Source organism: Neofelis nebulosa, chromosome 4, assembly GCF_028018385.1.
Source record: "Neofelis nebulosa isolate mNeoNeb1 chromosome 4, mNeoNeb1.pri, whole genome shotgun sequence".
Taxonomy (NCBI): domain Eukaryota; kingdom Metazoa; phylum Chordata; class Mammalia; order Carnivora; family Felidae; genus Neofelis; species Neofelis nebulosa.
This window is the reverse complement of record NC_080785.1, coordinates 111,119,261-111,142,468: the sequence shown is the minus strand read 5'-3', so window position 1 is coordinate 111,142,468 and position 23,208 is coordinate 111,119,261. Positions and strand designations below refer to the sequence as shown.

Below are 23,208 nucleotides of genomic sequence, written 5' to 3'. Positions count from 1 at the left end.
ATATATATATATATATATATATATATATATATATATATATTTATTTTTTTTTTTTAATTAAAAATTTGTTCTTTCTTACTCACTGAGGGCACGGTGGAGTCCCAGTGGGAACTGAGGGGCTTGGGCTTTGGTGTTTTTCAGGGTCGGCTGATAGTTCCAAAGTGCCTCCAAACAACCAAGCACGGGATCCCGCCCCAGAGCACCAAACCTCCAAGGCCTGGCCCGGCTGATGCCGCCACGCCTCCGCGAGCCCCAGCTTGGCAGGCAAGGGTCTCGCCTCGACCGGCCAATGCTGCTCAGGTGTGGGACCTGCCCCAAACCCCTCCCAGCAAGGAACACGCAGAGCCGAGAGATTTAGCAAAAATGTTTAATCTCTCCTTAATGTGTGTGTGTATTTACAAGTACTAAATCTGAAGAACAGTAAAATAGGAAACAGCCGTATATTTACACAGTCCGCGGGCCGAGCGCCCGGTCGGCCATGCTGCTCCTGCTGGAGAACAGTGGCTGAGGGGCGGCTCAGGCCGGCCGAGTGATCGCTCTTCTTTTGGGTGGGGGCTCTGTGGCGTTAAAGGACAGCTAATTGTGGGCTTCGTCTTAAAAATATCTGTCTCTCTCTCTAAATATATCTATTCTAGCTTGTGTAGCACCAACGACGTGAGCCATCAGATCCAGAACTGGGGAACCGGGGTGGGGGTGCTCTCAGCGAGGCCAAAGTAGGGAGGGTGGGAGGGATGTTCAGGGCCCTTGGTCTCAGGCGCCCCAGGTCCCGCTTCCACAGCCCCCACCCCGGCTCCTCGGGCCCTGGGTCAGGAAGTACAGGGCAAGCTCGAGGTATATGGAGGGACCAGGCTCCCAGACCGAGGTGTGAACTATCCTGGACACTCCTGAGATGGTGCAGAGCAGGGAAGGGCGGGCGGGGGGGGGGGGGGCGAAGAGGGGGTGAGGAGTGGCGGTAGCAGGGCAGGCGATAGCAGCAGTGTCTGGGACAAGCTGGGAGCCCTTGCACCCCACACCGTGGCCTGGATCGCCCAAGCCCCGGGCTGCAGCAGGGCCTTTGGGACAAAGGCAACCACCCTCGCCACGCAGAGCAGGGCTCCAATTCCAGGCTCCTGCCAGGTCCTCATGCCCGTGTTGGGGTCGGAGCCCCTGGCAGGAGTCCATGCACAGGTGCCAGTGGGGTGCTACAGAGTTGGGAGTAGTGACGGGGAGAACATGGGGTCTGACTGCAGACCCGGCGGGAAGGTAGGTTCGGGGCCTGCCGCACCGGTGAGGGCACGGCAGGATCAGCGCCAGGGGCTCGCATGTAAACACGGACTGCTAAAGTGCTTGCGCCTTCCTCGGCCACCGCTGCCCTGCCCGCCCACCGTTCAGGTGACTAGGCCACAAGGAGGGCACCGCCCTGGAACCTGTAGCCTCCCAGAGGCAGGCACAGAGGCTCAGCTCTGCGGGGACCAGGGAGGGTGGGGGAAGGGGCTAGAACTGGATTCTGAAGAGTGGGAGGGGGGTCACAGGGGCTGAGCAGTCCCAACCTGACCCTCACAGAACTGGAAGAACGGGGGCTTCAAGTAGAAGCTGGCACCCTGGGAAGACTTTCGGGGGTGGGGTGGGGACAGAGGCTTGCCCCCAGGCATGGCCAGGCTACACCAGAGGGGAGGCAGGGGTGCACCCAAGGACGAGAATCCAGGTCAAGGAAAGCGGCTACCAGAAGACAGCCTGATCTCTAGACGGCCTGTCCTCAGCTTGGCTGTGCCAGGGACAGGGGCCAACCTGAGCTCCACTGGGGCACCCATGGCAGCGGGAGGCGGGAGCCCTGCCCAGTGCCCGTAAGACCCCCATCTGCCCTGTTCCGGGAGCTTCCTGTGCTCGGATTTCATGCAGCTCCCTGACGAGACGGGGAGGCCCCCGACCTGATCTCCAAGGTGTGGCTCACGCTGCTTAGGAGGGGGGGACCCCAAGACGGGCAGCCCGTGGGCGCGGGGCCGGCCACAGTTAGCTGTCCCTTAAAGTCCGTGGGAATCTTTAGTACCGTCGAAAAAGTGAATTGAAAAGGGGCCGGGCCGCTCGTTCGCTTTCACAAGTGACTGCTTAATTAAAAAACATAAAAAAAGGGCCTAACAACCTCTAGTATTCAACACTTGCAGTTTTAAAAAGATCAAGTCAGACTAAACGCTAGCACAGTCATGCAGGAATCCGCGGCCCCGCGCCCTGGACGCTCTCGAGGGGCCAGCGAGAAGTTCTCTCCTCCTCACAACAAAACGAAAACAGGATGACCCACAGGTCGAGGGGCAGAGGCCTGGGTGGGGGGCTCCAGTCAGGGAAACCCTGGCCACTTTCTCCACGACCATTTGGTATTGCTTTCCCACCGCCTTAATTTCCTTATTCTACATCGTAAAATTTCTCCTTCTCCAGTTAACTATACAGGACCCCACTGGGGCTGGAGACTGAGGCTAGAGCCACATATATATAGATATATATATATGTACAGGGTTTTTTTTGTTTTTTGTTTTTTTTAATTAAAAATTTGTTCTTTCTTGCTCACTGAGGGCAGGGTGGGCAGAGCCGACCTCCAGGCCCTCTGGTCACTGCGTTCTACCCGCAGGGGCCCTGCCACAGCCATGGCCGCCCGCGCAGAGTACAGCAGGGTTTCTTTATTCCTCCTACATAAACCAAGTCCCCAGGTGTCCCACCGCTCTTGAGGGGCCCGCACGCTCAGAGACACCAGACTGGAAGCCGCTGAAGGTGGAGTGGAGAGCAGGGGACACAGAGAGGGCGGAAGGGAGGAGGGTGCTCGGGGGCTGCTCCCAAGACCTGCACAGTCGGAGAGCACGGCCCGCCCAGGGGTGGGTGCTGGGAGCGGTGAGGTGGGGGAATAAATAATGGGAACCTGCGCTCAGGACCCGGAGCCCCAGGCCCCAGTGGCTCCCAGAGGCACAGCCCTGAGGACAGGAGAGGAGTCACCAAGTCCTTCTGGAAGCCGCCTGGGGGCTTCGAGGGAACCATTCTGCAGCCCCTCCATAGGAGGGAGCTGGGGCCTCTCTGGGCGAGGTGGACGTGGCGCTCCGGCCTCGGCCGCGGCCGCGGACAGCACGCGGTGAATCGGAGGTGGCGGTGGGGCAGCAGCGAGTGTGGAGGTGCTGGACGTGGCAGGTGGGCAGCACGACGGGCGGACGACTTGAACTCTCCTCGGCTGGGCCCTGGCCACTTGGCCTTCCCCTGGGCTGCCGTCAGGCCCTGGGCCTCGCGCTCCGCCTGGGAAGCCGGGAGCGGCTGACGCCCTCCTGGCCCCCCGTCCCGGCCCTCTGACCTGGGCAGCACGGCCTCAAGGAGACAGACCAGGCTGGCTACCCCTTCCTGGAGGGCTCCAGCCTTACCCCCAGGTCCCCGGCAGTTACCCTCTTCTCCCAAAAGCCAGGGGTCACACCCAGTCTCCCCCAGCCCTGCGGCGAGCAGTTCCGGGCACAGAAGGTGCTACAGGCACGGTCACCCACACCGAGAAGCACTGGGACCCCCGCCAGGCAGGAGGAGGAGGGGGAGGGCCGGGAGGACACTGGGCTGCACGCTGGCCCTGAGTGCACCGGCACTTGGCACAGTGGGGGCGAGGCTGCCTCCGGGGCCTCCCAGCTCTGGCTGCCGGACGGAGGCCGTCCCCGCGGGCCCTCTCGCTCAACTCCCACTGGGTGCTGATGGCCTAGTGTCTCAGCTGCTCAGGGCCATCGTGTCCACCACCTGCTCCAGCTTGCTCCGGAGCCGCTGCCGCCGTGCCTGCTCGTCCTTCTCCAGGGCCGTCAGGATCTGCAGAGGGGGGCAGGGGCGTCAGCGGGCCTGGCTGGGGCCGCCTGCTCGCAGGGGGTGGGGTACACGGAAGCTTGGAGGGTGCCCAGGGAGCATGTCACACAGTCGTGACCGGCGGGGTCTCTGGAGCCAGTGCCAGGTTCCAGCCGCTCCGTCCTCGGCTAAGAGGCCTGGGTTGAGCCTAGACCCCCCAGGATCCCGGCGTGGAGAATGAGGCCCCCGGGTTGCCATTCCTACTCTGGATCCCCGAAACACCAACGCCACACAAGGCTTACTCACAGCCAGCCCTTTGAGTCCTCTTGGTGTGGCGTCCTCATCTGTCTGTCACAGCAGGGCCTGGCCTCCCGGGGCACAGACACCACCCCCACACAGCCTGCTCTGCACCCCAGCTCGGCCGGGAGAAGCAGCACCGGGCTCTCGTCGGGCCCTCTGCCCGCACTCCTGCGTCAGGCAGGCCAGCAGCCGAGCGGCACGCAGCCTTGCAGCCACCTCCCTGCACCTGGCCCCCTCCAACTACCGCCTGTCCCTCTGCACCCCGTTACAGCAGAGCTCCTCGGAGAGGACTGCTAGCTTCCCTCCGCTTTCCCTCGAGGGCCGAAGGAAGGCGGGCTTCAGTCCGCAACTCATCCTCCTTGGCGCTGGGCCACCTGCCCACAGCCTGTCCCTGCCTCTCTGTCCCAGGGCCCTACCCGTCCCCTCCGGGCTCTGGACTCACCTCTGGGGCCACCTCCTCCATTCACAGGCCAAGGTCCTTCCCTCAGTTGCTGACCCCACACCCTGGCCTAGACCCTGACACTCCTGCTCTCAGGTCCTCTGCCCCTCAAACTTGAATAGCTGGACCCCTCGCCCCTCAGACCCGTGCCTCCTGCAGCCTGCCCCGCTTCCCATCACTGGGCTGCAGGTCTGAAATCAGGCCCACAGCCTGTCAGATGGGGAAGGCCCAGCCCCCGAACCGAGTGGGCCTGGCAGCACAGCCACAGCCCCCGCTGGCCCCCGCCTCCCATCCTCTGGCATCTGGTGGTCCAGTCATGGCTCTAAACCTTGATGGCCCATCTCACTCAGGGAACAGCCCAAGTTCCTCGAGGTCTGCACACCCAGTGACAAACCCTGCCTGAGCCTTCCCTACCCCTCCTCTAGGGCTGGCTCTGATTGGGCCTCATGGCCTCTGCGGTCCTGCAGCAGGGCCTACTCTGGCCTTAGGGTCCTGGCATTGGCCATGCCCATCCTGCCTCTCCAGCCCTGTGTGCATCATCCAATCCAGTCTGTAAGTCCATCCTCCCTCCTCCAGCGGCTCAGGGAGCCCCAGCTCTGCACAGATGCCAAGGACACCTCCTGAGGCCTCACTCCAGGTCAGCAAGGAAGGTATTAAAGGTTGAGGAAAGGCCTGGTGCCCTGCCCTGGAGGCAGCCGATAAACCTCCTAACGGCCCCTCAGGGAACGGTCCTGCACTGACCCACAGTCTCCACTTTGGAAAGACACTGCCATGCGCTCCCCCACGCCCCACACCGACCACACAATCCCTGACCTACTGCAGCCCAGCCCGACCCTGAGGCCTGGAACGGAGTCATAACGACATTCCCTTCCTGCCCCAGCGAGTGAGGTGGCTGGTTGGGGTCCAGAATGGAAAGGAAAAGCACCTGGTCAGTCCTGATACCTGGGGAGGGGCCAGCGGGGCAGGGGTGGCCCAAAGGACCTCAGGGTGGGAGCCTGGCAGGGGTCTGGGCCAGGCGGGTGTGGAACAGGTGGCTGTGGGTGAGGGCGAGTGCACACGCTCACCTCGTCCTTGTACTTGGTGATGTAGGAATAGATCTCGTGCAAGGCGCTCATGCTGTTGAACTGGCTCAGGTGTAGCCGCGACTGCTCGGCCAGGTAGGCGCTCATGTCCTGGTCGCTGATGGCGGGCATCTTGGCGATGTCAGCGTAGTACCTACAAGGGGCGGCAGGGCGGGCCATGAGCTGGGTCCCAGCCCCTCGCCCACCTGCCTGGCGCCCCGGCGCCCGACTCACCTCTCCACCCAGCTCTTGTAGTTGGGGATGTCCTTGGCGTAGAGCAGTTTGTTAGAGGGTGAGTCCTTGCCCAGCTTGTGCTCAGACGTGGAGCAGGAGTCCATGAAGGTCTGGGCCACCACAGACAAGCAGGCGTCTGTGATGCTGCTCTTGTGGATGTCGAACACGAACTGTGGGTTCTTGATCACGTTCACCCAGAAGCGCAGGGGCAGGCTGCGGGCAGGCAGGCCCAGGCGCGTGGTCAAACAGGGCCTCAGCACCCCTTCCGGATGGCCCAGAGAAGGGGCCAGCCAGAGGTCCCACAGCCCTCCTGGCTCTGACCTTCATGGTGGCCATGGACTTCCTCGCAGATGGGACAACTGAGGCCCACAGAAAGCCAGGACTCTCAGTGAGCAAGGGCTGTGCGTCCCCACCACTCGGTGCCTCCTGGAGGATAGTCCCCTCCACACAGGCACATGTAGGTGAGACATACAGACCCAGAGGGGCTCCCTCACCCTCGGGTGCCCGCTGTGCATGGCCTGCACAGGGTCCTCCTAGGCCTGCACGACTGCAGGGGTCACACACACCCAGGCTGGCTCACCCCCAGGTATGCACACACCTGTGCAGGCACACTGCTGGGCTGGCTCACACCCGGACAGGCTCACCCCCAAGGCAGGGACACCCCTGGGCTGGCTCATCCCTGCTCCTACCCAGATGCGCCCTGGAAGCAAGACCAGGAAGGGATCCAGGGGACCCAGCCCCACAGACAGCTGACCTCTTCATCTAAAATGCCACCTCTAAGACAGCCATCGGCTAGGAAACCAATAGCCACTAGTGTGGCTGTTTAATTAAATAGAATTAAGTGAACCTAAAACTCCCTGTTTTGTGTACTAGTCTTGTGTCAAATGCTCAGTAGCCACACATGGCTGCCAGCCACTGCTCTGGACAGCAGAGATCTAGAACATCGCATCATCGCAGGAAATTCCCCGGACAATGCAGATCTATACGGCACTGCCTCTTCCCCAGCGCCCCGTGGAACCCCTCAAGGAGCACAGGGGAGGCAGGCAGGAGCTGGAGGCCCAGAGTGGGCCCCAACAAGGACCGGGCTGCATCCCAGGCTAGGGAAGCAGCAGCACGTAGAGGCCAAAGTGTCAGGAGGGGCTGAGATCACCAGACGACAAGGGAGGAAGATGCCAGAGGCCAAAGGCACAGGAGCTTCTCTGAAGACAGGGCAAATGGTGCGGAGGGCACACGGTCAGGCTCAGAAAGACAACATCCAGACAGGACGGTGGCCGCTGGCCCCGGGGAGGAAGGGGTGAGAGCTTCAAGGGTGCTTTGCTCTCACTGTCATATCCGCCCCGCAGCCGGCCAGTGTGGGCCCATTCCGCCGCGCCTGCTTCTCACACAGCAGCCCACACTCACACACCTGCACACAGCCAAGCACATCCCAACACACATGAATACACACGCATGAAAACACACGCGCATGTCCAACGCCCATGCCTAAGGCAGGTCCTGCAAGTCGGAGCAGGGGATGTGCCCAGACCCTGGGTGGGGGAGGCCACAGACACCCCCAGGAGGGGTGAGTCAGGAAGGCCCACCCGAAGAGCAGCTGGCCTCAGCTCACAGGCAGTGCCCCCAGGGGGCCTCTCTCCTACATCCCGGCCCCTGGGGAACAGCCTCCCACAGCCCCGCAGCCGCCAGCCCTGCCTGGCTGCGCCCTAGAGCTCACGCTCCTGCTCGCGGCAGCCTCTGCCCTGGGACCCACCAACCCCATCCCCAGAACGCACCAGTTGCTCTTCCAGGTGTGGCGCACATCCGAGTCGTGGATCTGGTGCTGGTCGGCCTGCTCGTCCAGGAAGTCGAACATGTACTTGATGGCCAGCGGCAGGGCCGAGCCCCGGTGCGCCGTGCTGAAGATGGTCTCGAACAGGTCATCCACAAACTTCTGCAGCGTGCCCTGTATGCAAGCGAGGGCACAGAGCTCCAGGGGGGCCGCCAAGGTGGCTGGGGCAGCCGGCCACAACCCCTGGGCTAGGGCAAGGATGAGGGCTTTGCTCTGGGCTTGGCTTTCTGAGGCCTGGGCCTGGCTGTCCCCGCGTCCCCACCCCCAGCCAGCAGGCCTACTTTGGTGGCCAGCAGCCGCGTCAAGTAGATCTCCGAGACCATCTTGCTGCCTCGGTCGCCCTCCCGCTGGTCTAGGTGGTCATGATTCTTCACCAGGTGCCACAGCTTGGTGCCGCTCTCCAGGTCGGGCGTGATCATGGGCGTGCGTGAGCGGAGGCTGTCGGGGCTGCTGGCCGTGCGCAGCATGCTCTCTGCGGACACCGTGCCTATCATTGGGAGCCTCGCCACGTCTAGCACCCGTGCTCGCCCTGGTGCCAGCTGGGTGGCCTCAGGCCAGGCAGCTCCCCTGTCTGAGCCTCAGTTTCCTCATCTGAAAAGTGCAGTCAACAGACCCACCTCCCTGGGTTGCTGGGGGACAGATGTGCCACGATGTGCCAACTGGGGAGAGTCAGCCTCCAAATTTGCGGGAAAGGCCATGTCCAAGTGACAAGCCATGACAAAACCCCCTCCCAGCCTGCAGCAGGGAGCACGGGGGAGGCGTCCCACTCAGATCTGCAGGCCCTGCCCAGTGTCCCCGTCACTCACCGTATCTGCTGAGGGACTTAGTGAAGGTGGATGAGTTGGAGATGTTGTAGGCGGACGTCTGCTTGGGCACCAGCGCCACTGAGGACCCGTCCGTCACCTGCAGGCAGAGGGCCAGGAGATGTGTGACACACCCTCGGGGGCCCAGATGACACCCTCTTGCTGGCTCCGTGCCTGGAGGCCAATCACCTAACACATTCTGAACCTCAGTTTCCCTACTAGTGCCTCTCCAGGGCCGTGTGGGGCCTCTCTCCTCGTCCCCGAGAGGTCTGCCACCCATAGCCCAAGAGGCCTGGACACTGCCCCGGGCCCCCAAGGGGACAGGCCCCAGCTGTGGCCAGAGGATCACCTGGTAGTGAGCCAGAGTGTTCAGCCTCTTCCAGTCATTGTCGATCTTGGTGGTAACGTCCTCGTCCTGCAGGATGATGCGTGCCATACGGCCCTGGCGCCACTCTGCGGGGAAGGTGAGCGCTGGAGGGGCGGGCCACCTGGGCAGGGGCCACCCACCCAACTGCTCCCTCCTGTCACAGCGGGAAGGCCAGGCCTTGGCGGGGCAGAGCTTCCTGAGGACACTGAGTGAGAGGCCTCCAAGGGCAGAATAAGGGAGAGACGAGGCCCCTCCCTCCCTCCAGGCAGCTCCCATCTGGGCTCCAAACAGGAGGCACGCACCCCTGCGGTTAACCCCCGCATCCCTGCTGCCGCCCATGCCCCCTCTGGCAGCCCTCTACCTGTTTCGGCTGCCCCTCCCCCCGTGGTACGCCCTGCCTTCCAGAGCTCTAGGCCCAGAGCTCAGCCGGGCATTTAAGGCCAATGTGGCGCCCCACCCCTTAGCCTCTCAGCCACAGCAACTGTGGGGCTCCCTGGCCCTGGCCCTCCCCTTCCTCCTCTGGCCCTTCTAGCGCTGCAGCTGTCCCTACCTGTCTGGCTCATGAGCCGGCGGAGCCCCCGCCCCAGCTCCCACAGCCCACCGCCTCCTACGGCACATGGGAACCCTCCCTGGATAGGGCAGCAGCCTCGGAAGTGTTCTTCCTGCTTTCACCCCTCCACCCTGGCTGGGAGCTTTCCAGAGCCCAGCCCAGACCACATCCCTTCCCTCAACACCCCCCATGGCCTCCAGCACCCTCCAGACCAGCACCCAGTGCCTGGCTTGTTACCTGTGGCCCCAGACACACCCCCCGGTGCTGCCCCTCTGCCTCACGCCTTGACACATGCTGCCAGCCAGCATCAGGGCCCCTCCAGGGCTCACCCAGGTCCATGTCCCCAGCCTTTGGCCGCTGGGAGTAGGGCACGCCCTTGTACACGGCGTCCAGCAGCTTCTCCTTAACCTGCGTCACGGTGTCACAGTTCAGTCCCTTCACTGGCACTTCGGGAGCATTCTCGTTCTCGGGGTTCACACAGTTCAGGGTCTGCGGGCGGGGAGGGGCACGGTGTCAACCCCCAGCTCTCCTGGCACAGGCCGCGCAGGGGCGCGCCGAGGGGCCGGGGCTGGACGGGAAGGCTGGGCTCGCGCTCACCAGTGTCTTGTAGTCGATCTGCTGCCGGATGAGCTTGTCCTCGCTCAGGGAGTAGCGGGCCTCACCGGTGATGGCGTCGATGGGGCCCTTCTCCATCTGCTGCTTGATGGCGCAGTAGAGCATGAAAAGGGGCTCTCCTGCACACTCCTGTAGCAGGCGGACGGGCATCAGGGGGTTTCCAGGACACGTCGCCCCTGCCCCTGCCCCTGCCCCCACCTTCCGCCCCCCGCTTCTGGTGCGTTTGTGAGCACGCGTCCCACGAGGAGAAACGAGCAACGTTTCCAAATTCTTTCTGGGAGGCAAGGGGAACCCTGGCTCCAGAGCCCAGTGAAGACTGTGCAAGAGAATAAATAAGTTAAGCAACAGCCCAGCTGCCCCTGAGAACTTCAAAGCGAAAATTCTAATGGGGCCTCAGCCACGAGGGTCAGGAGCACATGGAGAAGAACACCATGTGGCCAAGCCGGCTTTCCGCCAAAAGAAGACGGAGGCCAGTCGACTCCACCCTGAAGCCTCCCCCCACACCAGGCCTCAGTGGGACTGACACGCCAGCCCCCAGCCCCACTCACCAGGGCCAGACCGCGGCAGCCAGCACCACACCCAGGATGGAGCCCAGGCTCCCAGTCCCACCCCCACGGCCCGAGGCCTGGTGGACCCTATGCCACACAATGCTATGTCTGACAGTGATGTGTCAGATGTCCGGGGCCCACTGCCCCTCCTTCCACTACTTGAGGACACAAGGCCAATGAGGTCACAGGTGCAGACTTACTGACCCAGAGCAGCAACTCACCGGCCCCGCGGGACCCGGAGTCCACGGCCAAAACAACCTGAGGTGGTCCATCGGCACTCGGCAGAAGTCTGCTTTGCCCCTGCCTCTGACCACGTGCCCTCGAGCTCCCCACACCACAGCCACCAAGGCCACCTCCTACTCCTCCAACCAAGCGTGTCCCCACCTTCTGCACCTGCCCGTTCCTACAACCAGAAATTCCTCCCTCAGGCCTTCACTGTGGACAGAAGCAGCCTGGGGCCAGTCTCGGGTGCCCCTCCTTGCCACGGGTATGGGCGGGTAGCCCCAGCGTGGCCACCTCCCCCCTTGTGGCCCTGGGCCAACTCCTCGTGCTCAGCATGCTCCCTCACGTGCACAGTGAATCAGAAGGGGGAGCACTCCAAGTAGATCCGGCCTCCCTCTCCCTCTGTTCATTACACCCTTATCCCCACCCCTGCACAAAGCAGCACCAGCCTGCGAGCCCAAAGCACCACCCGCAGACTGCACCCGGCCCCCCGCCCGGTCCGTCTGCCTGTAGTGTCCTGTGGGGCCTGACCCGCCGCTGGAACCACACACAACATGCGCCCAACCTAGGTTCTCGAACCGTATGTCAAAATGAGTCCCCTTTCTCTGGGTGTGCAGAATTGGGGTCAGACAGGGAGGCACTGAGACAGGCCTCAACACCAGCTGTCTGCACTCTCTAACCCTTGCTTCTCTTGGCTTCTAGAACACAGCCTAATGAGCACGGAAGTATACCAGATGTGGTCTGCACAGAACTGCGTTTTTACGGAAAATGCACAACTCCATCACCGGCTACGATAAGGTCACTTTGAGACTGCTGTTGTCACCTCCTGCTGTGGCCCCCACTGCACAAGCCTCAGCTAGGCTCCCCCAGACCACTCTTGCTGGACCTGGCACCCACCTCCGGGCCCTTGCTCCCTCTGTCCGGCTAACTCCTTCCCTTCCTTCAGGACTTTGCTCAAATCCCTCGTCCCCTTGACCCCCTGCCCCTCTTGCACCTGTTCCCATTTCCAATCCACACCTCTCTCCCCGGTCAGGGCCAAGACTTTGCTCTGGGCAAAATTCAGCCCCAGGCCGCCTGTGCCAGCACGACTCCTGCCACCCAGCAGCCACTGGGCTGCCCATGACCTCGGCCACCTGCAGAGCATCAACCAGACACCAGGTGGGGCACACACAAACCATGCACACCGGGCTGCACCAGGGCCTCACCAACCCCCACCTCTCAAGACTGTGGGCCCGTCTGCCAAGCCTTCAGATTTTAAGGGAAGCCAGACGCTTGGGTCCAAATCATCTTGTTTCTAAAGCACAGGGGACCAGTCCAACTACTTACACTCGGAACAAAATCCACCAGGGCCCGTATGTAGCCTCTGCCCCACTCTGAGGCTGGCCACAGGCCTTCAGGGCTCGTCCCCCGAGGGTGGGGGGCTCTCTCCAGCTGCAGTGGCCTGTCCAGGCAACCACAGAGGAAGCCCAGACAGCCACCCTCTCCCCACAACAGGGGCCAATGGGAGCCCCCAGGAGCCTCGCCAGGCTGGCCAGCACCAGGTGCTGCCCAGGTGTCCTCTCCATCCTTGGCTCTGGGCCATGGGCTCAGCTACAGAGACCTGGGCTTGTATCCAAACTCCAGCTCAGCCAGATGCCAGCCGTGGGCCCCCAAACAGATCGCCACAGAGGCTTCGGGGCTGGGTGAGGTGTGGACAGCCTCCAGAAGGAGGAAAGAGGCCAACAGACACATGTCCTTGGAGAGCTCGTGCTGAGACCTGATGAGCCACGCTGGACTGAGACCCCCACCCTCCCCACCTGCTTGTCCCGCTCTCTCCCTTTTCCCTTGAACCCATTCACCTGCCTGGCACCCTGCCTCAGACATCCTCTCCTCCCTGGCACCCACCTACCTTCAGGAATTTGTATAAAAGGAAGGTAAACCAGTTGGTCAGCATCTTCTCCGCCACTGATTCGGTCCTGGGGGCACAACATGGACAGGGGTGGCTTAACTCGGGCCGCTGTGCCCGCCCCACCCGCCGCCCGTGGAGCTGAAGGTGAGGCCCCGAGAGGCACCCCAGGCGTCAGGCAGCTGGGGGACTGCCATGGAGACCCCAGCCCCTGCCCCCAGAGCCAGGCCTCTGAACAGGGACAGCTCTGCCTTGGCACCGATGGGGGCCAGTGTGGCGTGCCCCGGAGTAGGATCCCCGTGCCTGACGTGACAGCTAGGCCCCCGGGCCTGCGGGCTCACCGCCGCAGCAGCAGCTTGGGGTGGTTCTTGCTCTCCAGGTTCTTCTCGATGAGGTCGGACAGCAGCTGCTTGAGCACACCCGTGGCATACTCCATCTCGCCCTGCAGGGCCGTCATGATGAGCGAGGCCACGTTCCCGCGGTCTCGCATGGAAAAGCTGCGCTGGGCCTCCAGCGTGCGGATGAAGGTCAGCAGGAAGTGCTTCTTGGTGAGCAGCTGCCCGAACAGCGTCAGCGACTTCTCCACGTTGGCCTGCACCTGGGGGAGGGGCAGGCCACAGGCCCACTCAGACCCAGAGGGACACCCGGCCTGGATGCAGACCTTCTGGCTGAGGGGCTGAGGGCAGGGCCAGAGAGCAGGCCTTGAAGGCGGGGGACACGTTGCCCTGACAGGTCCCTGGGCCTCAACTGTCCTCGGCAGAATGGATATGGCCCGGCACTTGAATCGCCCACCACGGGCACAGACCAGGGCATACCACTGTCAGTGGGAGGTGCAGAACTAGGGCCACCCTCTTCGCAGCCAGACTCTGGGACGGCCACCTCCTGCAGCCCTAGCTCTAGTAGCTAAGAGAAAGCTGGACTCAATGACCCATCTGCTGGGCGCCAGCAAAGTATGGCCATGGTCCCACTCTGCACCCACACCGCCAAGGCAGAAACCACCTTCCCCCTTTCACAGAGGAAGACAACGAAATCCAGAAGAGAAAGAGGCTTGTTCAGGGCCACACAGCATGGAAGTGCGGGGGGAAAAGGACGGAACATAGGCATGGCTGGCCCCAGGGTCCCTACTCTCTCTTATCTACACCAAGGCTTGTCAGTATAGGAGATTCCCCACAAGGCTATACCAGAGGCTGCCAGGGACACGTGCTCCCAGCCCAGGCAGACAAGTGACAAGACTCAAATACAATGCACAGTCTATGAGGGCAGCAAGACCAACACGGTGGATGGCAACATTGGGAAACAGACCCGGTGGAGCACGTGAAACCCTTGACGTGGCAGCAGCTGCAGGGATGAGGAGGCAATGAGCAGCCCACAGCAGCCCCGGGCTGGAGCCAGAGTGACAGGAAGACCCGTTCCGGCACAGCAGAGGAGGGAATGCCCGGCCGACAGAGCTACGATCGGGAGTGGGTTCCCCAACATCCGAAGTGTGCAGATGGGACCACCCTCAGCGGGACAGCATGACCAGGCCAACTTACCGAGCCCCCTGCCTGTTCCTAGCTGGGGCCTGGACTCCTGGCCTGCCGCTGGGGGCCCCAAGAGGACTTTGGGGCCAGCCCTCTCGCCCTCACTAAGCTCATGCCAAGAGTCTGAGCACTGCCAACACATACAGAGCAGAGCCCGGCTCTCTGAGCGCCACACACTCACCCCAAACGCACATGCAGACTCTAGCTGGGCACCCACACCTCCCAGCATGCACGGCAGCAGCCCCCTGCCCAGAGAAGCTCGGCATCCAGAACCAGCCAGGAGACGGGATGGGTGAGCTACAGGTGGTACCCAGTGTGCTAAAGGACTTCGTAAAATAGAGGCAGGCCCCAATGAGCCCAGGCCCCAGCCAAGGTGGCCGGCTGGGATGAAGCCTGGCCCTGACCCCAGACGCCCGCCAGGCGCATCCCCCCGCCACTGCCGAAGCACTAAAGGAAGCCAAGGGTCTTGCCTCCCAGCGCCCCCACCCGACAGGTGTGAGCCACCCCCCAGGGTTCCCAGGCCGCCCACCAGAACCCAGGAGCCCCAGGAGCGGGCAGAGGTGCCAGTGAGCCCCAGACGACAGCCCACCTCCATCTCCTTGAGCACTGGGTGGTCCTCAATCCCGGGGAAGAGCACCCGCATGGCGTATGTCCGGTAGTCGAGGAACGGGATGCCGGCACCATCCAGGTCGTTGGTCAGCTCGTGGATGTCCGTCTGCAGCTCTGCAAAGGCTACAGCCAGACGAGGTGTCAGGGCAGGTGCCCAAGAGCCCCAGCGCTCCCACCCGCAGGGCCAGGCTCATACTCTGGCTCTGCTACTTGCTGGCTGGGTGACCGTCCGGAAACTCCTCAGTTTTCCCAGTCCAAACACACAGATAAAAACTCTGTCCCTCTGACGTGTCACAGGATTAACCAAGACAACAGCAGAGAAGGTACTGGGCCTGGGGCCGAGGTGGGAGGGGCTCCTCGTATCTAACGCGGGCACTTGGGGGCCAGGAGACTGCGGGTGGCAGCTCTCTCCACCACCCTGGGGGGCACATCACCCCTGTGGCTCTTCTGTCTCAGCTTCTGGTAAGAGAAAGGATGTGGCCAGGTACGAGAGGCAGGAGGCTCTCCCCAGGCCCCGAGCCCTCCACGCCACCACATGCATGAACGCGGACCGCCGGGCCCTCTACACCACCCGACCTGCTCTGGGCAACTCTGCTTCTTTCAGAAACAAAGGCAGGCAGGGCAGGGGCAGGCCTCAACAGAACATTCCAGAGCTGTGAGGTGTCTGCTCTGCAACAGCCCGAGGGAGGCACTATCTGATCCAGAGCCAGAGGAACGCTAGACGGGCTCTGGGGGATGGCTGGCAGGTTTAATTCAGAGCAGGGACCTTCATCTGCTGGGGACCGCTGGCCCTGGAGCGCCTGCCGGCCACTGCACCCACACAGCGCCGGCAGATAAAGGCCCCCTGCACACCGGCCTCAGCACATGGTTGCCTCACCCCCAAAAGAACCCCACCTGCAGAGTTCCCAATCCTGGCCCCCGCCCGGGCCACCTGTCTCCCACCCAAGCCCCACACACCTGCCTGGGTCCCATGGGACTGGTTCTCAGCCAAGCAGAGGTCCCGGGCAAACGTGACACTCTGGGCCAGGTGGAGTTATGAACAGCCCAATACCAGGCCTGCAGCAGGCCTGAGGGTCCCATGCAGCAGTCACCCACCGGGCCTCACACTCTGCCTACCACTCAGCTCCCTTTCCTCATGCCCCGAACAGGTACACTCCCACCACCTGCCTCCCAGAGCTACGGGCTGGCCATCTGCAAAAAGTCGGATCCCTCACCCGTCGATCGCTGTTAGTGCAGCTGTATCCACCTCTCGTAACAGCCCCAACTTCCCTGAGGAGGCGGCAGGCCAGGGGCCACGAGGAGATGGGGGGCCATCCCAGGCTGGTCTGGGGCCCAGGTGTCACCACCTCACACCAGCCAGAGAAGCCACCCAGGTTCGGGGATGGCCATCACAGGCCAAGGCTGCTGCCTGCTGCCTAGAGCCCCGAGCACACACAGCAGCTGAACCCACCCCCTCAAGCGGCTGCTGCGCAGCCCAGGGTCTCCATCCTGGGCCACCAGGGAGGGCTACGTGCAGGCCCTGGCCTGAGCACCCACCTCTCTGCTGCTGACACTCAACCCCCATGTGTCCACCCTGTAGCAGCAGCACGCTTGACACATGAGCAGGTATGGCAGTGTCTGCTGTGCCAGGGATGAGTCTGTGATTGGGCACACTGGCCTCTCTGGGACCCACAGGACAGAGATGGGGCGCCATCCCCCCGTTCCAGCTTGGGGGCCGCCACCCTGGCCTTTCCCGCAGACCCCTGAGCCCACAGCTCACATTTCTCTGACGCCTGCAGCCCCTGCCTGCCAGAACCCATCCCACTCTCCAGGGAACCCCCCTCCTGCCCTTGGGGTTTGCCCACTCTCCGTTGGGGGCTTCAGGGAAGTGGGGCACATAACCAGGAGTGGCGTCAGGGATCGGGCAGAGCTGGGCCTAGTGGGGAAGCTGAGCTTGCCTGTGGTGCCGGCCCCGTCCCCACAGGGAGAGACGCCTGAAGACACAGGAACCCGTGCTGGAAGTCAGCCGCACCCCGGACCTTCCCTGCGCGAGAGCCTACGCGATGTCTCCCTGCTGGAGCCTCTCTGAGCTGACTTCCACCGCTCACACAGCAGGGTCATAAGGGACACATGCCCCTCCTTAGGAGGCTGGGCTGTGGCCCAATTCCCGAGAATTCCCGAGACAGCCCCTCGAGGACAAAGATCAGTGCCAACCAAGGTATGCATGTGCTGAGGGCCTAAAGACAGGGCCCCTCCTTGGTGCTGTGCCTGGCCCCACAGACGGTCACCACGCCCATCCTGCTGATGAGTAATCTGAGACACAAGAAGGCTGGATGCCTGTTCAAGGTCCTGCCACCAAGAAGGGTCATAAATGCAAGCGCTCTGGCTCCAGAGTCTGCATCTCAAGCAGCACTCACGGAGGCTGTACTCACCCCAGAGCCCGTCAGGCCCTCGCCTACCTGCCTGAGACCGAGCATGGCACGACCAAGGTGTCGGCAACGTTGAAAACCAAGCAGAGTCGGTGCAGAGGACGGGGCCTGGCTTGCAGGTGGCAGCAGCTGCAGCAAGGCCCCTCCCCACCCCCCGTCCCGCCCACGCACCTTCCTTGCATTCCAGAGCCACGCGGGACTCCAGGTTGTCCATCTGTAGCTGCAGCCGCTTGAGGGTGCGATCGGCGTCCCGAGACTTGCGCTTGTAGGCTATGAGCACGGCCACGATGACCAGCAGCAGGAGGCCTCCGCCCCCGCCAATGCCAACGATGGCAGGCAGGGTCAGCAGGCTGTCCGAGTACACCTGCAGCATCCCTGGAGAGAATTCGAAGCCACCAGCCCGGACCTGTGGGTGGGGGTGCAGGCCGCTCAGGAGGCCCCTCGCCCACACGGAGCTCTGGAGGGCCCCTGGTACAACGCTCGCTGGGTGGCGGGGACGTGGGGAGTCCGGGCAGGTGCTGGGCCCACCCAGGGGCACCAGGGCTGGGCGAAGGCTGAGTTGGGCTCCCTCTGGGCCACAGGTGAGTCTGGGGCTCAGCCACAAAGTTGGCGTTGCCCTGGGGAGGCAGGGTCAGGGGGTCAAAGGCAGGTGCCCAAGAGACCAGAGCTGGGGCTGGATCACGGATGATGGGCGGGCCGTGGACGCACCGTGACCTTGTGCTGCCCCGTGAGGTTGGGGGACTCGCAGAGCAGCTGGGTCTCTGACACGGTGAGGGCGCAGGGTGTGGAGCCGATGAGCACCGTGTAGTTGAGCCGCGAGTTGCCAGGCGCAGGTGGCAGGAGGTTCCGGCCCTGTGGGCATGGGCATGAGCCAGAGAGCCCCACTGCCCCGCAAGCCCCGCCACCCGGTGCCACCACCCGCTGACTCCGGCCCACCTTGAGGATGAGTGGGGAGCTGGGCTTCAGTTCCAGGAGGCCCGTGGGGCTGAGTGGCTCCAGCACAGGGTCCGGGTAGTAGAGGAAGGAGGAGGAGTTGAGCACCAGCAGGGCACGCACGTCGTCCATGATGAAGCCCAGCTCATCCGGCCGCTCCCCCAGCTCTGGCGGGCTACGCGTAGGGTTGTCCACCGACGGGGCACGGCACACCATGGTGGTGTCGTTGTACACCAGGCAGCTCTGGGGACACAGGCACGGAGGCTGGGCTGGCCGCTCCCCACAGAGTCAGACCCCCCCCCTCCCCCGCCCCCAGCAGGGCCGAGGGGCTGCGGCCTCCCCTGCACGTGGGGCTCCCCACCTGGCCGGGTAGGGCCGCTTCCTTCCCTGGGGTCCACGCCCCCGCCCCCACAGTGGCACGAGCTACGAGGGATCCCTCAAGGACTCACGTTCTCCCTCTCGACGCCTCCATACTTGGCCCGGATGCGGGGTTCACGGACAGTGGCCAGGTTGGTGCCCGTGATGGTTAGGAGGGTCCCTCCGCTAGAAGACGGAGTAGGGGGTCACAGGGGGAAGATGGACTTCTGCCAAGGTCCAGCGCACATGGGTAGGGCCACACACTCCAGTCCGCCCCCCAAAGACCCCTGTGCACTGGACCTCTGATTTCGGCCACCACATCTCAACGCAGACAGGGTCCCCTGTCCTGAGAGGGCGGCTCTGGGCACCGTGAAGAGTGCAGCATCACAGAGCTTAGAGAGGAGTTTGTTTCCTCGATTAACACGGACACCAAGTTGTCACATCCAGGGCACAGCAGCGGTCTCCGTCTTCACTCACTTTTCCTTTATTCTGCACCCACCCCCAGAGACAGACTCAGGCAGCACAGAGCAGGTTCAGCCACCACCCCCCAGGCTGAGAAGCAAGAGAGAGAGGCGGGTACAGGAGCTCCACCCTCAATGGCACCACACAGGACCGATGGGGCTGCTGGGGCTCGGGGCAGGCTGGAGGGGCCCACCTGTTGATGCTGGGGCTCGGGGCGGGCTGGGGGGGCCCACCTGTTGATGCTCCACTCAGGGTCGATCTTCAGGATGGTGGGGTCCTCCGTATAATTGTACTTCACCTCAGGGTTGGTGAGCTGAGCACGGTTGATGTTGATGACGATGGGCGCACTGCCGGGGCTCTGCCCAGGGGGCGTCAGACACCGGATCTCTCTGGAGTTCCTCCTAGAGGGGCCAGGGGACAGTGAGGCGCAGGGAGGTGCTGGAGCTTGCCTCCAAGGTGGGCTAAGCATCTAGGCTCCATCACAGACAGGTGTGTGGGCAAGTCACTGGACCTCCCCGGGCCTTGCCTGCCCCCTGGGACACAGAGCCACCAGAGGCCCTGCTCCTGGTTGCTGATGACTGTTACAGCCACTTTCCCATCAGCCCTTCTTCAGGGCCGGGGGCATGTCTCCCAGAGGGCCATGCTCAGCACCAACTCTCGTGAAGGGATGCCCACACCCTGCCCCACCTCCATGCTGTCTCCTGATCTGAAAACAGAGCCACCCCAAGCCTGGGCCATGAGGAGGCAGAATGAACCGGCCAGGGTGGTGGGGGCGCTCGGTCACCCCCGCCAAGCAGCCAGCCGGTCACTGCCTGCACCTGGGTCCCTGTCCCCTCGGCTCCTTCAGCATAGCCGGGAGGCTCCGCAGCCGCCAGGCCCGCTCCTGCGGCAAGGCTGCAAACACCGATAATTAGTCTGATAGCGGATAATTACTGCAGGAAAATATTTAAAGGGCCGTTCCATTATCATCCCTAATCTAAAATTATCCACTTCAAGCCTCGGGGCTTTTGTCAAGATTTCGTTTTTCTCTCTTAAGAAAATTTTTTTAAATACTTGTGTTCCCAAGGGATCCCCCTCACCCCAGAACAGGGCAGTTGTGCCCCCCTCCCTTGGGTCCAGGCCCGCCCACTCCCCCAACACTGCCCGCCCTGCCCTTCCCACTCTAGAGGTAGCCTGTCTCCATAGTAACACTCTCCGCCTCTGGTTTCCATGGCGATCACCCCAACCAGGCTCTCCACACACCCCCCCCCCCCTTGTTTCCTGGGCAACAAGAGGGGGCATGCAGCCATCTGAACCAACCACTACCCAGGGAAGGTAGGCCTTGCCCCGACCCCCTACCCCCCATCTGTACCCCATACCAGGAGAAGGAGCAGGGCCGGCCGCCAACAGACACAGCCACGTCACTGCCTGCATTCAGGTGGCTGCCCTCGATGCCAATCCAGGTGCCCCCGGAAAGAGGCCCTCGGGCAGGGCTCACTCGATAGAAGGTTGGAGTCTAGGGGGAAGAAGGGACTTGCATGAGGTGCAAGGAAGGCCTGCCCTGGGGCCAGAGGCCTGCTTGCACCCCCAGCCATGCCTCAGGCCCTGTGTTCAAGGGCTCCCAGGCACGGCCCACAGTCAGGGCCCGAAGTATGCAGCAGGGACCTGCAGTTAGGCCTTGGAGACCAGGAGGCTGAGGGGAGACCAGAACAAAGGTGTTGCTGGATGAGGGGGCCCACGGAGGACCAGGAGCTCAATCTAGCCCCTGCACAGCTCCCCTCAGCCACTGGGGGAGGACAGGGGTCCAGGCCGAGAAGGGCTTACCACGAAGGTGAAGCGCTTGGGTGACAAGGCCCGGTAGTGAGGAGAGCAGTCTCGCACGCACACCTCCACTAGGGCATCGTGAGATCGCACTGTGCTCGCATCCCCGATCTCGCAGACGATCCTGGGGGGCACCAGGTGACCTTAGCGGGCTGTGGGGTCCAGCCCGGGTGTCGGGACCCCCTGCCCACCTGCCCGCTGGGCCCGCCAGGCTGCACTCACTGCTCAGCACTGATGTACTCGCTCTCCACGGGGCTGCACAGCACCTTGCCCACGCGCACGCCCAGCCGCACGTCCTCAAAGCGCAGGCCCAGGTTCTCACCCGTGATGGTGAGCCGTGTGCCTCCTTGCCGCGGGCCCGTCTCGGGGAACAGCTGCGGAGAGGCCGAGGCTGGGACATGGGTGTGGACCACCATGGGCCAGGAAGGGCCCTGCGCGGGAGGCAGCTGGGGGTGGGGGGGGTCCGTGTCTCTGCTCAGGGCTGGCAGGTCTGCCTACCTTAAGGATCTTGGGGTCAGCGCAGCGGCTGCTGCCGTGGCGGGCATGCATCCAGGCGGCAGGTGCATCGGCGGGGCAGTGGGGGCGCAGGGAGCACCGGCGTTCGGCCACGCACCAACCGCACTCGAAGCGCGGGTCGGCCTTGAGGCAGAGGCCGCAGCTCTCTCGAAGGGCCGGGCACTTGTAGAGGTGGGCTGTGGGGAGGGGCACGGTCAGCTCGGCCCACCCTCAGCCCCACCCTCCGAGGCAGCCCACCCAGCTCACCCTGGATGTTCTGAGGGTTGTCGATGACGAAGTCACCGTTCCACACCACCGACAGGTTCACGGGCAGGTCGCTGACATCATTGCCCTCGTAGGAATACTGCGGGCAGAGGGCAAGCGGTCAGGCCACGTGCATAGCCTAGACTCTGAGGTCGCGGGCCACTGCCCACGGCAGTGAGTCAGGGCCTGCATGCCCCTCCTGGCTACCTCTGGGACTGGCCCCTGGAAGCAGGCTTGGCAGGGCAGAGCCTACGGGCTCTGCCTGTCCAGAATGGCATTTCCAATCTGGACCCAGAAATCCCAGACAGCCACCCACCCACTAGCCAGCCTAGAGGGCTAAGCTGTCACACGCAGCTCTCCCTCCACCACAGCCCAAATGTGCATGCGCGTGCACACACACATGGGGAGTTTTTTCTTGGTGGCCAGAATCCCCACTCTCCAGCCAAGGCCCTGTCCCCAGCAGCCCAAATGTGCACGCGCGTGCACACACACACGGGGAGTTTTTTCTTGGTGGCCAGAATCCCCACTCTCCAGCCAAGGCCCTGTCCCCAGCAGCCACATGAGGCACACACTCCAGAGTGACCACCCACTTCCCCCTGCAGTCTGACCCACCAGGAAATCAGAACTCCCCAACTGGCCCCCTTGGCTATGTGTCACGGGTTCTCTACGAACCTCTGTTTCTTTGTCTGCTGAGTGGACTCAGTAATCCCTACACCAGGCCTGCCCTGAGGTGTAAGATGTGTGCCCTGAGCTCTGGGCACAGGCCAGCAGGAAGCACCAGCAGGTGAGTCTCTGCCCCCCACCCCACCCCTGGATGGGCTGGGCTCAGGGACAATACCCCTCCCCAGGGAGCCCGGGCCCGGCGCTCCCAGCTGTGTCCCACTTTCTGCAGCTGAGGACCTCCACTCCATCCCAGAGCAATTCATCATTATTTTATCTGCAGGAATTTAATTGGATCCTATCAAATTCCCTGGTACTCCCTTTTCCCTTTCAACACAGTCACCGGAAAGACAAATGTGGGCCGGGGGGTTGGGGGAGGGCAGGATGGAGGGGACAGAGGCTCGGGGACGGCAGAGAAATGGGGCAGGGGAGGCACCAACAGACAGCCGGAGAGCAAGGGGAGGGTTGAAGCAGCCAGGCCACAGGACCTGGAGAGATGCAGGTGTAAGGTGTGACAGAGTGAGGAGAGAGGATGGGAAGCACAGGGCAGGAAGGTGCAGGGACCTCTTGGGCCAGCTGCAGGGCACAGGGCCTGGCCAAGTGGCGACCTGCCCCCAGGAGGCTGTTGGGACCCCCTGCCCACCCCGCTGGACACACGACATGCTGGTCAAGGAGTCACCACCATTAGCAGGAGGCCACACCTCTGACCGTAGGCCTCTCCCCTGGGATTCTCTCCGATGACACTCTTCCTGAACAGACAGAGAAACTGAGGCCTGCCAGCAGTCACAGAGCCAGCCAGAGGAGAGCTCGAGTGGCCTTCGGACCACCATGCAACACCACTCCCCCCCATCTGCCAGGGAAGGACTTGGCTTTGCAGAGATCACCATCACTAAACTCCCTGGACTTGACTAAAGGCTTTAGAACCGTGACCCTATCAGGTTCTGGACTCCAAAAGCGGCTGCTTCCTGGCCCTGAGGCAACACCACCAGCTGATGTGCCAGCCACTGTGAATACTTTCTGGGGTTGGCCCCAGGACACACAAAAGGAGCTGAGCGCTCGGTCACTGTCGCCCTGACGGTGGCCCTC

At 63.0% G+C, this 23,208-nt stretch overlaps 1 protein-coding gene and 1 long non-coding RNA gene across 2 annotated transcripts in view; one reads left to right on the top strand and one right to left on the bottom strand.

The window, feature by feature from the left end:
* Positions 1-353: 353 nt before the first annotated feature.
* The window catches only part of PLXNA1 (plexin A1), a 49,378-nt gene continuing 26,523 nt past the window's right edge, over positions 354-23,208 (bottom strand). The window contains exons 11-32 of the mRNA XM_058725769.1: positions 21,466-21,562; positions 21,202-21,395; positions 20,926-21,077; positions 20,707-20,827; positions 20,262-20,398; positions 19,137-19,304; positions 18,534-18,627; positions 18,088-18,327; positions 17,860-18,003; positions 17,323-17,557; positions 14,724-14,866; positions 12,956-13,212; positions 12,618-12,684; positions 9,942-10,088; positions 9,674-9,833; positions 8,777-8,880; positions 8,431-8,527; positions 7,906-8,096; positions 7,569-7,738; positions 5,800-6,012; positions 5,569-5,719; positions 354-3,792 (exon numbers count right to left, since the gene is read on the bottom strand). Coding sequence (XP_058581752.1) covers positions 3,697-3,792; positions 5,569-5,719; positions 5,800-6,012; positions 7,569-7,738; positions 7,906-8,096; positions 8,431-8,527; positions 8,777-8,880; positions 9,674-9,833; positions 9,942-10,088; positions 12,618-12,684; positions 12,956-13,212; positions 14,724-14,866; positions 17,323-17,557; positions 17,860-18,003; positions 18,088-18,327; positions 18,534-18,627; positions 19,137-19,304; positions 20,262-20,398; positions 20,707-20,827; positions 20,926-21,077; positions 21,202-21,395; positions 21,466-21,562 — 3,378 coding nt within the window. The 3' untranslated portion in view covers positions 354-3,696. The remainder of the gene's footprint in view (positions 3,793-5,568; positions 5,720-5,799; positions 6,013-7,568; positions 7,739-7,905; positions 8,097-8,430; positions 8,528-8,776; positions 8,881-9,673; positions 9,834-9,941; positions 10,089-12,617; positions 12,685-12,955; positions 13,213-14,723; positions 14,867-17,322; positions 17,558-17,859; positions 18,004-18,087; positions 18,328-18,533; positions 18,628-19,136; positions 19,305-20,261; positions 20,399-20,706; positions 20,828-20,925; positions 21,078-21,201; positions 21,396-21,465; positions 21,563-23,208) is intronic.
* LOC131509718 (uncharacterized) lies at positions 19,893-23,059 on the top strand. The gene is made up of 3 exons (XR_009260667.1): positions 19,893-20,217; positions 22,065-22,246; positions 22,836-23,059. It is a non-coding gene; the product is annotated as an uncharacterized LOC131509718 (long non-coding RNA).